Source organism: Chelonoidis abingdonii, chromosome 17 (assembly GCF_003597395.2).
Source record: "Chelonoidis abingdonii isolate Lonesome George chromosome 17, CheloAbing_2.0, whole genome shotgun sequence".
NCBI lineage: Eukaryota > Metazoa > Chordata > Testudines > Testudinidae > Chelonoidis > Chelonoidis abingdonii.
Window position 1 is genome coordinate 18,929,873 of NC_133785.1, and position 15,260 is coordinate 18,945,132.

General features: G+C 51.0%; 1 protein-coding gene across 2 annotated transcripts in view; it reads left to right on the top strand.

The window, feature by feature from the left end:
- The window catches only part of PLXNA1 (plexin A1), a 284,958-nt gene that overhangs the window by 52,021 nt on the left and 217,677 nt on the right, over positions 1-15,260 (top strand). For both annotated transcript variants that reach the window (XM_032784344.2, XM_032784347.2), the window contains one exon: positions 4,005-4,187. In XM_032784344.2, coding sequence (XP_032640235.1) covers positions 4,005-4,187 — 183 coding nt within the window. The remainder of the gene's footprint in view (positions 1-4,004; positions 4,188-15,260) is intronic.

Sequence of the window (15,260 nt, forward strand, 5' to 3'; positions counted from 1 at the left end):
TCCCAGGTCGCCCGCATCTCCCCCCCCAACTTGGAATTTCTGGGGAAGTATTGTCTCGAGAGGTCGTAATCGTAATGAACATCACCCTTCATGGTCTATCCTCCGGGAGAAACATACAGCTGACAATCCTTCGTCGGCCGGTGTTTCCGCTGATTCCCTGGCAGATAGACGCCAGAGCACGGACACGATCAGCTTGCAATGGAGTCCTGTTCACACTCGCTTTGTTTTCCGCCGTAAGTGTACTGGGAGTGCCGCGGAGAGACGAGAGGCGATACCTCCAGCACACACAGCAACATAATCACTTCTGGGCTTTGCAATGAAGCAGAGATGGTAACCTGTCTGTTCTGTACCCGTTACTGCTAGGAGAAAACGGCAAAATGAACGTATGCTCTTGCCCGCTCTGTAGCTGGTCCGCGTGCTATCGATATGAGTGCAGGCTGCGAAATCGCCGGGGCGCAACCAAAATCAAAAGTGGGCAATGACTCCTTGGACTTTTGGGGAGTCAACCCCTGTCCCAAAATGTACAGCATCCCAACAAGGGGGCAGGTATTCGAGGAAGCCAGTGTATCAGGACACAGCTGCTCCTCGTAACCTATTCCAGGGGGTGCCCTGCAACAAACGCCACCCGTTTTGTCACCTCCTGCCCCCAACCTCACGGGTACTGTATACCGTGGCAAGGTGCCCCCCCCATCTGTGGTCGATGAAGTTATAAAGAATGCAGGATAAGAAACAGAACTAGTTAGTGAGATACGATCCAGGGGAGGCAGCCTCCGGCTACTGACAGTCCAGGCAGTACTAGAATCTTTTCTTACACAGGAAAGGGAGGGGGCTGATGAAGCCAGCCCCCATTTGCCGATAGAAGATGGTTACCAACCACGTGCGTTACCATCCACGTCGCAGGGATTAACTGGATCATCTAATGACCACTAGTTCTTTAACCAGCTAGGGCATTATGCGCTCTCTAACCCGGCCAGGGACTCACCTGAGCCAGCCAGGAGCACTCAGCTGCGATGGTCCCTGGGACGTACGGATGATCAGTCATATTGTACCGGCTAATTAGCTGGTTGGGCTCCACCATCTACCTACTACCCCAAACCTGCGCCGGCACCGCGGTGTTGGGGCTCTGGCCTCCTGAGCTAACCCCCCCCCCCCCTCTACACTCCCCATAACCTATTACGACCCCCACCTGACTCCTCCCCTAAACGCCGCCCCACTACCCATCCCCTGCCACTCTCTCCACCTCTCCCACACACCTCCTGTACCCGCCGGCGCCCCTCTCACCCCCACCCATCCGCACCCGGCTTAATTGTCCCCCCCCATCCGGGACCCCTTCGCAGGGGTCGAGTAAGTCTGCTGTGAACAGCTCCTAATAATTACCCAAACCCATACCAATACTCTCACTTTTCACACGCCAACTTAACTTACTCCGCAGCTGTGCATATAAAACAAGACAAAAAAAAACCTCCAAAAACATGAAAAGAAACCACGAAATAAGACAGAATGTTCAACACACTACAGCCCATTCTACCCCGACCCACTTATTTGTGCTTTCTATTATTTCTTGACTCCCTCCCCCAGTAAACAGAATAAGAGAAATATCGCACCCATATCCTTTTATTCCGCAGTCTTGAAAACAAAACCGCAACGAACAACCCACAACAAAACCTCATAACCCTACACCAGAAACTATTCACAGTCCAATTTTGGACACCACTATGTAATACTATCTTATTTAAATTGCTTTACTAAGTAATTAATTATTAGGAAATTGTCAAGAGCATTACCAAACTCGTGAGAGGCACCAAAAATTTGTGGGTGGAGAGACATCGATGATTTAAGGGCGGTGGTGTGGTTCGTACATCATAGCCCTGAGTACTGTGGAAAGCTACTTTCAGACTCGCAAGCAAGCCTTGGTTACAGCACTGATCCCAGGTGCGCAAGCTAAAGTCAGAGACCTGAGATTCTCTCCTGAGTTGGCCTGATCACTGTAGGTAACGGTTTTGGTGCGAATATACTAGGTTTCTTATTTCCTATCTTACCGGTGGTTGTAAAGATAGATACTGAACATGTTCAAAGCAGTAAGAATTAGAGGGAGAAAATACTAGTAAAAGCCCCCCAGCAAAAAAAAAAAAAATGGCAGGGGAGTAGGAGGCAGTGTAATAACATGGGATAGCTACGGAAGAGCTACCCACAATGCAATGCTTCAGAAATCGACGTTAGCCTCGGACCATGGACGCACAACGCCGAATTACTGTGCCTAGTGTGGCCACATGAAATCGAATTTACAATATCAGTTTTATAAAACCGATTTTTAGCTAATTTGATATTATCCCATAGTGTAGACATGACCAGAGACACTCTCCTCTCTTACTCAGTATCGGTGTCTCCACCTCCCACACCGGCCACCCCCCACATATTAAACTACTGCCTCTCCTGAGGGACCTGAGCTAGTGAGTCTCAGCTACAGCATGTGGCATTGGGCTGCTCTTGGTCACCTTCTGTAAGGAGTGTGAGATGGTGGATCTTTCAGGGAGCGATCTGTGCTTGGTACAGCCTCCCTGGGGATTTGGCAGGATTAACCCTTTGGAGGGTAGGAGGAAACATCAGGACTCATTGATTGAAAGAGGTTCTCCTATGTCTTCACTCTGGGCTCTCCACGTTCATCCCCTACTCAGCCACCGCTCTTGAGACTTGCCCGAGAATCCTTTGTGTCAGCTCATATGACACTTGAAGGAGATAGCAGCAACCCTTGCCTCTGAGTACAGCCTGCAGTGGTGAGAGGCTGAGCAGATCTGCTCTGGCTGGGAAATGGGAGCAGGGCAGACTCATGACTCCTTTGTAAAACTACTGCCAGCCTCCTGTCTGGCCTCAGACTGAGAACTGCCAGCATCAGTGAATCCTCTGGTTAGGAGAACAGCATTGAGGTGAGTTTGAGATACTGAGTAAGAGCAATGACCGTTCTCTGCAGGAGCCAGATCAGCAATTCACCAGGGAGGGCCTGTGAGTCTGGAGAGCTGTTTCCTGCAGAGGCTGGACTAGCAGGGGGCGATGCAGGTCAGGATGGAGGGGCACTAGCAAAGAGGTGTCTGGTGGTGGTGGGGAGCTAGGGGCTGGAGTACTATAGATCAGGAAAGAGGGGTATTGATGGAACTGCAGGTGGGAAGCCAGGTGCTGAAACAGCTGGGAGTGTTGTTGGCAGCCTGTAGGTGTGGGGTAGACCAGGGCTACAGCCAGTCTTTCATCTTATCTCCTCTGTCCAGCCCTAATTGCTCTTTCATGGAGCCAGGCACCTCAGTGGTGGAGGGAAGGAGCGGGATGGGGTGGGGAGGGGTCCTTGCCAGGCTCCACTGGGAACTGTTGTGTTCAATCCCTGTGGTGAGAGTCCTGGGCAGGACTGTGTTTGGAGTCTGCTGCTATCTCCTCCTCTCTGGGAGGCCTTTTCTGATCTCTGTCAGCCCCCTTGTGCCCTGGGGTCCCTCTCAGAGAGCAGAGCCCACCCGCACTACCCAGCACCGAGGCTTCTCTGCAGACTCTGAGGTTCCCACCTCTCTGGTTTCCTGGCGCCCCAGGGCTAATCTGTGACACCCATAGCTATGCCCAGGCAGGAATGTCTGGTACCAGGCTGCTGTGTCTGAGCTCCCAACTGCTTCTGAGACCACAGCTTCCCGCCCCACCCAGGAGCAATCCCTGGGAGAGAAAGGGGATGGCGGAGCTCCTGGCTACCCCCATGCCTCGTTAGCAGCCTCTAAGCAATCTGAGGCAAGCCCCTAGTCGCCTCCCTGACCCCTCATCATGCCCCTAAGTGATGATGTTTCCCCACTCTCCTTGGTTGCCCTGGATCTGGGGCAGGAATGAGCCAGTGGTAGCTAAGAGGGGCTCATATCATTTCCTCACTTGGTTATTGCACTAAGTCAGGAGCTCAGTCCCCCTTGCACACAGCAGTTTAAGCAGTGTCGATGTATTGACAAACGGCTCATCTCTCTCATTCCCTTTTTCTCTGGCAGCCTCTGCAGATTGACGACTATTTCTGTGGCCAGGATTTTAACCAGCCGCTGGGCGGGACGGTGACCATCGAGGGGACAGCACTCTTTGTGGATAAGGAGGATGGCATGACCTCAGTGGCTGCCTATGACTACCGGGGACACACAGTGGTCTTTACCGGCACGCGGAGTGGCAGGATCAAAAAGGTAGGCAGCTTACTGGGCCGGGGTGAGGAGTCTGGTTGGCTGACTACCTCCTTTGGGGCAGGGGCAGGATTTCAGTGCTGTTTTGAGGCGCGAATGGTGTATGCAGGCTGGGGAGTGGCAGCATTGACGAAGGCCTGTTCCCTTCGCTCTTGTCCACCAGGCATATTTATTAAAGCAATTGTTTATGGCAGGATTATAAGATGGGGAAACTCCCAACCCTCGCTCCCCTCATTCAAGTCCCAGTCAGCAGTGTTAGTGGGAGTTCCCTTCGCACAGTCTCTCCTAGGGCTGGGGGGTTGGGTTCACAACATAGCAAGGTATCCCAGTACTGGTGGTTTCCCTCTATACCCTGTGTGCTTTTATCATTGGATTGCTTTGCCACTGACCCGAGAGGGGCTGCACATGGGTTGTGTATGCGCTGGTGACGTGATGCCTGTGGTGCTTCATTGGTCTCTGCCCTCTTGCCAGGTGGCAGTGCTGGCATGTGTGAGCTGGCATTTCTTGGGTGAGGCGAAGCTCCTTCTCTTGGCTCTTCTTAAGTTCAGAAACTCCTCCTCACTGTTGGCCTTAAGTCCTGCATTGGGCCCAAATGATTGAAATAAGATGGAATAGAGAGGGAAAGGCCTGAAATCTTGTCAGGAGGGGGCAGTCCTCCAGGGCAAAGAGCCTTTAGCCCAGGCTGGCACACTCAGAAGATCAGCAGGGGGAGAGCTTTCGTCTTGCCATAGCACCTGTGCTTTGCTTAGACATTCCCGGGCCTCATCCCTGTCCCATTTGGCTGGGTGATGTGACCCCAGAGGGGGGTGACATGTTTCTTAGACCGCAAGTATTGAACAGTGAGGTTGCTCCCCTCTTCCCTGCCTGCATTGCTAGCATCGTTAAGTTCCCATCCCCATGCCCGTGCTAGGCCCTGCTGCAGCCTCTGTTTTGGGAAAGCCCTGAGATGGATGGTAATGCTCCACGGTGGGAGTGGAAGGAATCTAATAAGCTTCTGTAGAAGAGGAGTTCTCTTTGGGGCTGCAGTGTGCTCCAGCCTGGCTGACCTAAGCCATCTGTGGGCAAAACTCCATAATGTGGGGGAGACCTCTCTTCCCCAGCAACACAAAAGGCTTTTTGTTGGTGGTAATTAGCAAATAAGTCTGTGCTTCTCACTGCATCTCCACGAGGCATGGATTTCCTGTTATCATAACATCATTCCTATAATTACAGTTGAATCTTCCCTGTATAAACACAGCGCACATTAACTGCATCCTCCACCAGGCAAAGTCATGTTGAGGGTCCTGGTACAGTCCTGCCGGGGGCCTGAAGTGCAGGACTCAGCTGGAGCACCCAGCCCTGTTTGTTCCTCCGGAGACACTTGGGCCTACCCACTACCTGGCCCTGGGGATCAATGGCTTGAACTTTGAGCTCCTTTTGGCATCTTTGTTTCCCAGCTAAAATTCCTCCTTTTCTAAAATGACTCACTGGTATGTAGAAGCAAAGTCAGCTCTTTAGAGATATGGTGCAGTGGGGGGTGGAAGCACCACATTTGCCGGCAGGGTGGGGTCCGTTGGCATTGGGCTGTGCAGTAGTCACCTTGGAAGGCCTGAAGCCATTGGCAGCTGTTTCCTTGCATGAATTGACAATGTGATAGGCAGGCCACATGCTCCCTTGGGATCAGTGTTTACATAGCCAAGTTAATAAGGGGATTAAATTAGAGGGGGCTGCAGCCCCCGCCCCCTTTCAGTGAGGTGGAGAAGGATTTCAAGCTAGTGGGAACATTATGCACAAGGAAGGCCAGGTGGTTTTATCTAGGGGTTTGGACTCTCAGTGTGCTGTACAAAAATGAGCTAAGTGTTATTCTAGCCCCTCTACCTCAGGAGATGGTCCCAGTGTATTCCGCATTTTGCAGATGGGGAAACTGAGGCCTAGTGAGATGCAATGACTTGCCAAGGCCACTTAGCAGGCCAGTGGCAGAGCCAGGAGCAGCACTTAGAGTTCCTGGCCCCTGAGCCTTTGCTGTAGCCACATGACCCTGCTGCCTCTCTATTTGACTGTGTGCAGTATGTTGGACTTGACCTGTGCGGGTTTCCTCTGGGCCACTAGTCTGTGATCAGCTGTGTCCACTCTGGTGTGAATGGCACAAATCCCTTCACCCCTATAGAAGTGCTAGAGGAAGCAGACTTTTGCTGAGGTGCTGATTCCTGGTTCACTGGGTCGGAAATGCAGTGATTGGCCCAAGGCCAGTTCAGGACTGAACTAAGAGTGTGGTTAAATCATTATGCTGGTGTCCGCCTGCGTGGGGCCAGTGCTGGCAGAGGGGAGCCCTCTGTCTGTGAGTAGGGGTTAGACAGAGCTGCTTGCACAGCCCTCTCCCCAGTCTCCTTGGCTTGGCTCCAGCGGAGCTGAATAGCCCCAAGGGGTCCCAGCCATCATGGCGTAATGCATACACATGCTGTGCTAAGCTCAGCGAGATCTCTGTTGCTCCCCCGTCTCTGCTGACTGCCAAAGCTCAGTATCAAAGGCAGCACCCAGGTCTCTGATCCAGCCTCCCATGCTGGCTGGTGGCAGGACAGAGACCAGGCTGCTGGATTCAAGACCCCTTTGCCAGTCAATTTGGCCATTTGAAATCATGATGAGCATGAAACTGGCTTCTGGGTTGGTGTGGGGAGAGGCCAACTGAGAATCATAAAATCATAGACTATCAGGGTTGGAAGGGACCTCAGGAGGTCATTTAGTCCAACCCCCTGCTCAAAGCGGGCATCCCGCAACTAATCTTCCAGCCAGGGCTACGTCAAGCCTGACCTTAAAACCTCTAGGAAGGACGATTCCACCACTCCTTAGTAGGCCATTCCAATGCTTTCACACCCTCTAGTGAAAAAGTCTTTCCTAATATCCAACCCTACAACCGTGCCCACTGCAACTTGAGACCATTACCCCTTGTTTCTGTCATTCTGCTCCTAGAACAGTCTAGGATCCACTCCTCTTTGGAAACCCCTTTTCAGGTAGTTGAAAGCAGCTATCAAATCCCCCCTCACTTCTTTTCTCTCTGCAGATAAACAATCCCAGTTCCCCCAGTTCCTTCCTCAAAAGTCACGTGCTTCCAGTCCCCCTAATAAATTTTGTTACCCTCCACTGACTCTTTTTCCAATTTTTCCACATCCTTCTTGTAGTGTGGGCCCAAAAACTGGACCACAGTACTTCGGATTGGAGGCCTCACCAGTGTCAAAATAGGGGAGGGGGGGAATGATCATGTTCCTCGTATCTGCTGGCAATGCCCGTACTTATACAGCTAAAGTGACATTGCTCTGGCAAACAAGGGCACCTCTCAACCTCATATCCAGCTTCTCGTCCACTTAACCTAGGTCCTTTTCTGCAGAAGCTGCCTTAGCCATTCAGTTTCCTAGTCTGTAGCAGTGCATTGGGATTCTTCGTCCGTAAATGCAGGACTCTGCGCTTGTCCTTTGTTGAAACTCATCAGATTCGTCTGGCCAGTCGCTCTATTTGTCTAGGTTTTCTCTGTTATCCTGTGCCTACATGCCAGTGTATCTACACTCCTTCCCAGGTTCGTGTCATCTGCAAACTTGCTCGGGTGCATCACACCATCCTCAGATCATTAATGAAGTATGAACAAAAACTGGCCTCTCAGGACCGACCCTTGGGGCCACTCCGATTGATACCGGCTGTAACGTAGACATGGGCCATTTGATCATTAGCATTGCCCCGATGATCTAGCCAGGCTTTCATCCAGCCCATACTGCTTAACTTGCCAGCAAGAAGTACTGTGTGGAGACCGTTATCAGAAGCCTTTGCCTAGTTCAAGAATAACATGTCCACTGCTTCCCCTCATCCACAGAACCATTATCTCATCATAGAAGAAAGTTAGGTTAGTCAGGGCATGACTTGCCCTTGGTGAATCCTAGCTGACTGTTTCTGAGTCACTTTCCTCTTCCTCTAAGTGTTCAGAATTTTCCTTGAGGATCTGCTCCATGATTTTTCCAAGAACTGAGGTGAGGCTGAGTGGGTGGCTGTTGGCAAAGAGAAGAGTATGTGTGTCTGGATGGGTGGGAGGTTAGTCTCTGAACACCTTTCCCCCACTATCTCATTCTTCTGGGATGCATCAGTTGGCAGCACTTTCCCCCAAAATGGATGTAACAGTAGGCAGTCCCCACGCAGTTAGCCTCCTGCTCTATCTGGGATCCTTCCCCATCCCTGGTCTGGTGGCATCTGTTGTGAACCCTGGATACCGAATAAACCCAAGAAAAAAAGGGGCCCACACAGAAAAGCTGTGACCCCAGCTGGTGCAGGGAGAGTCGAGGAGGCAGCTCTGGGCTTGTGTCCACAATTTGGAGTTCAAGGTGCAAACCTGCAGTACTGGGGAGGGGAAGAGATTGTAACCCTCTGCACATATTGGGCCAAAATCAGACTTGGTGTAAGTGGGGACAGTTGCATGGACTCCAGTGGAAGTGCTCTTGCTTCCACCATGTCTGAATCCAACCCATTGTCTGTAGTTCCTTCTGTCAGAGGATCTCATGGCATTTCATGAGCATTAATGAATGAAGATACCTCACACAGCCCCACTGGGTTGGGTCAGTATCCTTATCTCAGTTCTACAGATGGGGAAACTGAGGCACAAAGCAGGTTAGGGACATGCCCAAAGTCACACAGTGAGCCAGTGGCAGATCCAGAAATAGAACCTAGGGGTCCTTGCAGTCTGCCCTCCGCTCCTACAACTAGCCCACACTTCTTGTAGGATGCTCAGTGAGTGAGGCTTCCCAAAACCCTTGGGTTTCTTCATCTGTTCCGAAGTCTCCAATTTCCATTTCTCTCCTTCAGTTGCCTTCCTCCTCAACATCATCATCTCCATCAGAGGAGGCATCGAGATCGCTAGTGAGTTGGCATGGATTGTGAGAGGCTTGCTGCTGGAGGCAGCTTGTCCTCCCTTCCCAATCAATAAGGGAGCTGAAATGACTGGTGTTGCATTTCCACCAGCCTCTGCTGCTATTGAATTCTAAATTGCAGGTTTTAAATAGGTCTGTGCCAGTGTGGTGCAGAGGGAAGGGAGGGAAGTGTGGGAGGAGGATTCATGAAGCCACTGAGACAGTGTTACACATCTAGTTATTATCCCAGGCACCTGACGATTGCTATTTGTGTGGCAAATTTCTCCCTGAGGTGCCAGGTCTTTCTCGGTTTCCATTCCTGCATCTTCATCTAACTTTTCCCTCCCCCTCTTCCTGCGACTTCTGTGGCCCTGCTGTGGTGGTAGATAGAGAGAGTGCCCACCTGAGGTACATGGACAGCCCCCCTGGTTTTGGGCAGCCCCCTCGGGATAATAGAGGATGCAGGGCTGGTCCTGCTGAGTCCTGAGGTGATTTTGGAACTTCAGACCCGCTAGTGTGACTCATGTTCATGTGGAGTCTCTCCTTTCTTTCCATTTGCTTTACTCTGCCCGTCTGCAGCCATAGTATCAGAGCCCCTGCTGCTCCATGGCCCACCGGGTATGATGGGCTCTGGCCCATTTGGGCTTAAGGAAACAAACTGGGGTTTGATGGGAAACAAACAGGTGGTTCTCCGTCCCATTTCCAGTGAGCAGGTCTCCTCACAGTCTTGGTGGGCTTGTTCCTGAGAGAGGCCAACGACAAGACTCTCCTCCCGCTCAGTGGGCCAGGCTAGGACGCACTGATGGGATAGTGTAGGGGATGTTTCTCCTTAGGCTGTCCTCTAGGGTCCATCGCCATTGCATTGGAGCACCTTGTAGGGTTTTTAAAAGGAGAGCACTCGCTTCCTCCTTCTGTGTGCCTCCTTTCTGCTTTCACCCAGAGGCAGAGGAAATAGTCTCTTTGGTAAGAGAGGAGCGAGGGTTTGCTTGCAATTGGAAAAAAAAATTCTAGCAGGCAGGCAACGCAGAAGGTGGGAATGTTGCATTTAGTTCTGAAAGCAATGAGGTCTGTGCTCACTCTTAACCCTATGGCAGCAGGTTTCACAGTCCAGATCCTCCCCAGGGGAGTCCCAGCTCCTGCACTCATCATGAGGCAGCCTCATTGGTCACCCATGTCATCGTTGCAGCCGGGAGCTTGTGCTGTGTGTGCATGATGGGAATTTGCCATAGAGGCGGGTGTTGTCTGTGTACTGCAGGCACTTTGGCCTGTGTTTTTTCACCAACTGTGCTCGGGTCTATCTGGGTGTTGAGTAATAAGGGGGAGAGGAGTGAGCGTCATGGGACTCTGCAGGTAAAGGCTTTGGAGGTGGAAGAGTAGTTACCCATGACGTCTCCCTGGGTGCTCTCCTGAAGGAAGAACCCAAGGCATTTCAGTGTATTTCCGTTGCCCAGCTGCGGTTCAATGATCTCAGATGACACAAAGGCTCAGCAAGATGAGCATGTGTCATAAATAGAGAGCTAAGGGTTAATGTTTCTTTCACCTGTAAAGGATTAACAAAGAACCAAACACCTGACGAGAGGACCAATCAGGAAACAGGATTTTTCAAAGCTGAGGGAGGGAATGTTTGGGTCTGTGTCTTTGTCTGCCTCTCAGCTATGAGAGGGGATCTTTTCTATCTTCAAGTTTCTAAATCTTCTGTTTCCCAGTTGTAAGTACAAAGGTAGCAAAACAATAGGCTTTTATATGTTTTTTTTTTTCTTTTTTTGTTATTTCCATGTAGTGTAGTTTGCTGGAATGTTTTGGAAATTGGATCTGTTTTTGAATGAGACGTTTATTTCATATTCTTTCCTTTTAAGCCATACGCCCTGTGTATTGTCCACCCGCTTAATGCAGAGATGCATGTTTTATGTCTTTTTTTCTTCTTTTATATAAAGTTTTCTTTTTTTAAAAAAAAACCTATGTCGTAGCTTCCTACCAGATTGAACCTTAGCCGTTCAATAAACTGAGAAGCTAGCATAAATCCTCTAAGCTTATTACCAGCTTAGATCTGATAGCCTCGCACCACAACCAGTGAATGTCAGTGCCTGGTACACCTTGGCCCCCCAAAAACCTTCCCTGGGGACCAAGACATCCAAATCCCCTTGGAGTCTTAAACAGGAGAAATAACCATTCCCTCCTGCCTCTTTACTCTCCTCCAGAATTTCCCGGCCTGGGTTATTTACTAGGAGATTTCCCTGACTATCAATCCCTTGAACACAAAACCGAGAGGGACAATTACCCTTTCCCTCACTTCTTTTTCCCCCCTCACCTAGTCTTTTCCCGAGAAGAGGCAGTAATCTTGGCAAGAGATTCCTATGCGCCTTGCCCAGTAACTAAAAGAAAAGTCAATAAGTTTTAAAAAAAAAGAGCTTTACTATAAAGAAAGAAAAAGACAAAAAAATTAATCTCTGGTATAAAGTGACAATACAGGCAGCTTTAAAAAGAAAAATATGAATAAACCAGCCTTATTCAAAAGAGATACAATGTTAAACATTCCAGCAAACTACACACATGTAAATACAAAAAAAAAAATAACAGCCTACTTGTTTTTTCTACCTTTGTACTCACGAATCTTGGAACTGAAGATTAGAAGCTTACGATAGAACAAGATCGCCCTCTCAATAAGCTGAGAGCCAGACAAAGAAGCAGACCCAAACATTCCCTCCCTCAGCTTTGAAAAATCCTGTTTCCTGATTGGTCCTCTGGTCAGGTGTTTGGTTCTCTTTGTTAACCCTTTACAGGTGAAAGAAACATTAACCCTTAGCTCTCTATTTATGACAGCATGGCTGGACTTTCCTTGTCAATGGATGAGGGAGGTTGGCCACAAGAGCAGCATGTGCTCTTGGTGTCCCTTGCTCTGACATGTGGGACACAGGGCTGTGGCTACTGACAGGAGACCTTGGAGACCGTGCTTTGCCAGCTCCTGGATTACTTAGAAAGGGCTGTAGTGGTATGTGAGGTCTCTCAGGGGAGCAATGGGTTTTTTCAGTAGTCGCTGGATTATTATGTGCTTCAGGATGCGTGGGGATCTCGACCTCTTCTTTGGCTAGAAGCCCTCAATCTCCAGGGCTGCCAATCCAGCATCCATCACCAGAATAAAGTCCACCCAGATATTGGTACAATAACAATAACACCTTGGTTTCAGCTGACTTTGAAAGCCCACCCTACTGAGCCCAGTTGGAGGGAACCAGAAATGTAAGTAGGGGGAGCAGAGGGCTCTGAAGGTTTGAGGGAGTACCTCTCATTTGGGGGAGGGTGGATCTGTTTTTAACCATTGCACCTTCAGGGCTCATGTGCTGAAGGCTTCTGAGTGTGTGCGCGTAGGGGAGGGGTGTCCTATGTCCCCTACTCTAACCTTGGAGCATTGCTGAGGGTGTTGTGGGGGGCGCAACATAGAGAGCTCAACTTCCCGCAGCCGGGGCCATCTGGCTGGATCTGGAGGATGAGGAAAATGCTGCCTCAGCAGTTACCTGATCTTCCTGGGGAGCCCGGTGTAACCAGACCCTGCTGCTGGCTGTCTCTGCCGCCTCCTCTGGAGTTGGAGTAGCGCTGGCTCAAGTCTCAAGCAGTCTGTTTTCTGGAGGCTGAGTTTGCTTGGGAGATTTGGCTTGTTGTGTGAGAGGGAGAGCGGGATAGGCGGTGCACTTGCTTCCTCAGTAGGGTCTCTGGAGGGTGAGGAAGAAAGCCTTTTGTAGGTCACTCTGTAACCCATGCTGGGTGGTGGAGAGTGTACTCGGGGAGCCCCACCCGGAGAAGTAGCCACTAGCTTGAGGGCATGGAATGAGGGGAACACAGGCATGCAGGTGGTACATATCTCCTCTGACCTCCTGCTGGTTAGAGCCCTGGATTTTCATGCCCCAACCCTGTGGTGGTTGCACCAGTTGCCTCTTGCAGGAGGTTGAATGGATCGTGGGGAAACCTGGGAAGAATTAAATTGGACTAATACCATTGGTGCCTGCCTCCCCTTTATATATGTACCTGCCAGGCAGGCCAGCTGTAACCTACTTCCTGGAGAAAGGCGGGACTTCCTGAAGTGGTAGGTTAGTGGGTTATAGGTTGAGTCCTCCTCCAATGCTGTCCTGCTTCCTGATGCTGATGTGCTTTGGCCAGTGGGCTTTATGGAGCAACAGAGAAGAGTGGTGTTATTGCCCAGAGGGTATTGCATCTATGTCTTGTGTTGGCAGTGGGGAGGGGAGTGTTGCCAGGGGCATGGGTCAGCTTACCTCTCTTCACTGCAGGGTGTACTGTTCTCACTGAGTTCCTCACAGGATCAGGCCCTTAGCCAGGCAGGTGGGATTGAGGGGCATTGACAGAGCTGTTGGGGAGGCTGGGACTGGGGATCCAGGGGCACAGTGGCAGAGCTGTTGGGGAGTCCAGGACTGGGTAGCAGGGGGGCTGCAGGGTGGGATCGAGGGGCATCCGTATGGCTGCGAGCTTATCACCTTGGCAAGTAGCTACATTTGGCACAACGCTGCTGGATAATCCCCTTCCCCTCTTGGGTTTCTCTCGCTTCCTGAGGGAGGTGAAGCCTCTGTTGTCCTGCCGGAATGTGGGGCACAGCGGGAGAGAAATGCCAAGTCTAAGCCATGCTGCCTGCCTCCTTCCCCTGCATGGTTGGCAGGCGGCCTTGTCAGCCCAGCAGTTCTATCCCCAGCTGTCTCCTCAGCCCTGCAATGTGTTAGCATGGGATCTGGTGTTGGGTTAGACTCCACAATAACATGACCATGTAGTGAAAGTCCCCAAGATCACAAGTGTGCTGGTGTCTGTGGGACGTCTCTGTGCCCAGGGAAACCCCATTGCCTGCATGTGAACATCCTGCTCGCTGCCCAAAGCTCAGCTGTCCAAGCAACCTGAGAGCTCACCTGGGACAGACGGACACTTCTGCTAGCATTTCCAGGAGCCCTGCAATGGATGCCAAGTTAAAGAGGATGCTCATATCGCCATCCGGAATTGAGGGGGTGAGGGTGGGGAGAGTCACTGCTCTGTTTGCACATTCCCTGGATGGCAGCTCCAGGCACTTGCCCAGGCTGTCGCCTGCAGACAGAACTCTCCTTTGTCCCAGGAAAGGGTCACGCGGGGTTGCTTGCTTGCAGAGGCTTCCTAGACAGGCTGCAAACAGTTGCTTCTCAGAGGCTAGGCTGCTGGTCGGCACCTGTTGCTCTTGCAGCTGTAGCCTCTTCCCTGACCTGCACTTCCCCATCCTGTCCCCCCTTGTTTCCCTTGCCCCCTCTTCTTGGCTCTGCGCAGGCAGGAGGATTGTGTCACACTCGGAATCCTCCTCTCCCACTGACTAATAAGGAACCCAGTCTGCCTTCCAGCACAGGAGCTGGCTTTGAACGGTGCTGAGCCCTAGGGCAGGCGGGGATGGGGGTGACTGGCAGCGGATGGCAGGACAGTCAGGTTTGGGAGGAGATGTTTATAATGGTGATACAACTGCAGTAGGAAGTGAGTTGTATGACCAGACTCTGAGCATTGCACTAGCAGGGGGGTTGCAGGTCAGGATTTAGGTGCCTTGGCTGTGTGGTGGGGAGCCCAGGACTGGACTTGCAGGATGTATTGAAGTCAGGAGTGAGGAGCATCAGCAGAGCTGTACAGGACTGATATCTGGCAGGAATGGGATGCTGCGTGGAGCAGACCAAGCCATTGAAACCACAAAAAAGTTGGCCCTGCCTGGTGGTTTCCCTGCTGTGTCACCAGGCACATGGTTATCTTTGGAAAGCCCAGTCTCTGAAATGTTGTGCAAGTACCCTCGTGCTGTCTGTTCTCCACAGTCATGGGGTTGTTTTGTGTTCTCTGGGTAATTTTTGCCATTGCCAGGATGAGTAACTGGGGGATGATCTTCCCGAATACTGCCAGTTTTGGATGCAAGCCACTTCCTCTTAGTTCTCCCCGGTCTCTGCTGTAGCCTATCAGAGACCTGTGGGGTTTACCCTGTGATTTACTGGATTTTTAGAACCAGGGAAGTGACACTGTGAGTTGATCTTTTTGTCTCTTTATTCTCCTTGGTGGTTTCCAAAGCAAATCTGCTCTGTACAAGGCAAATGAGATTTGATTCCTAACTCTGGCTCTTGCCAGGCAGTTGCTGACCCCTCTCCCCATCTTGACATTCACTGGAGAATCATGGTTTCCTTGGGGCTGTCTCATACTCCTGCAAAGTGGGACATTATGGGCCTGA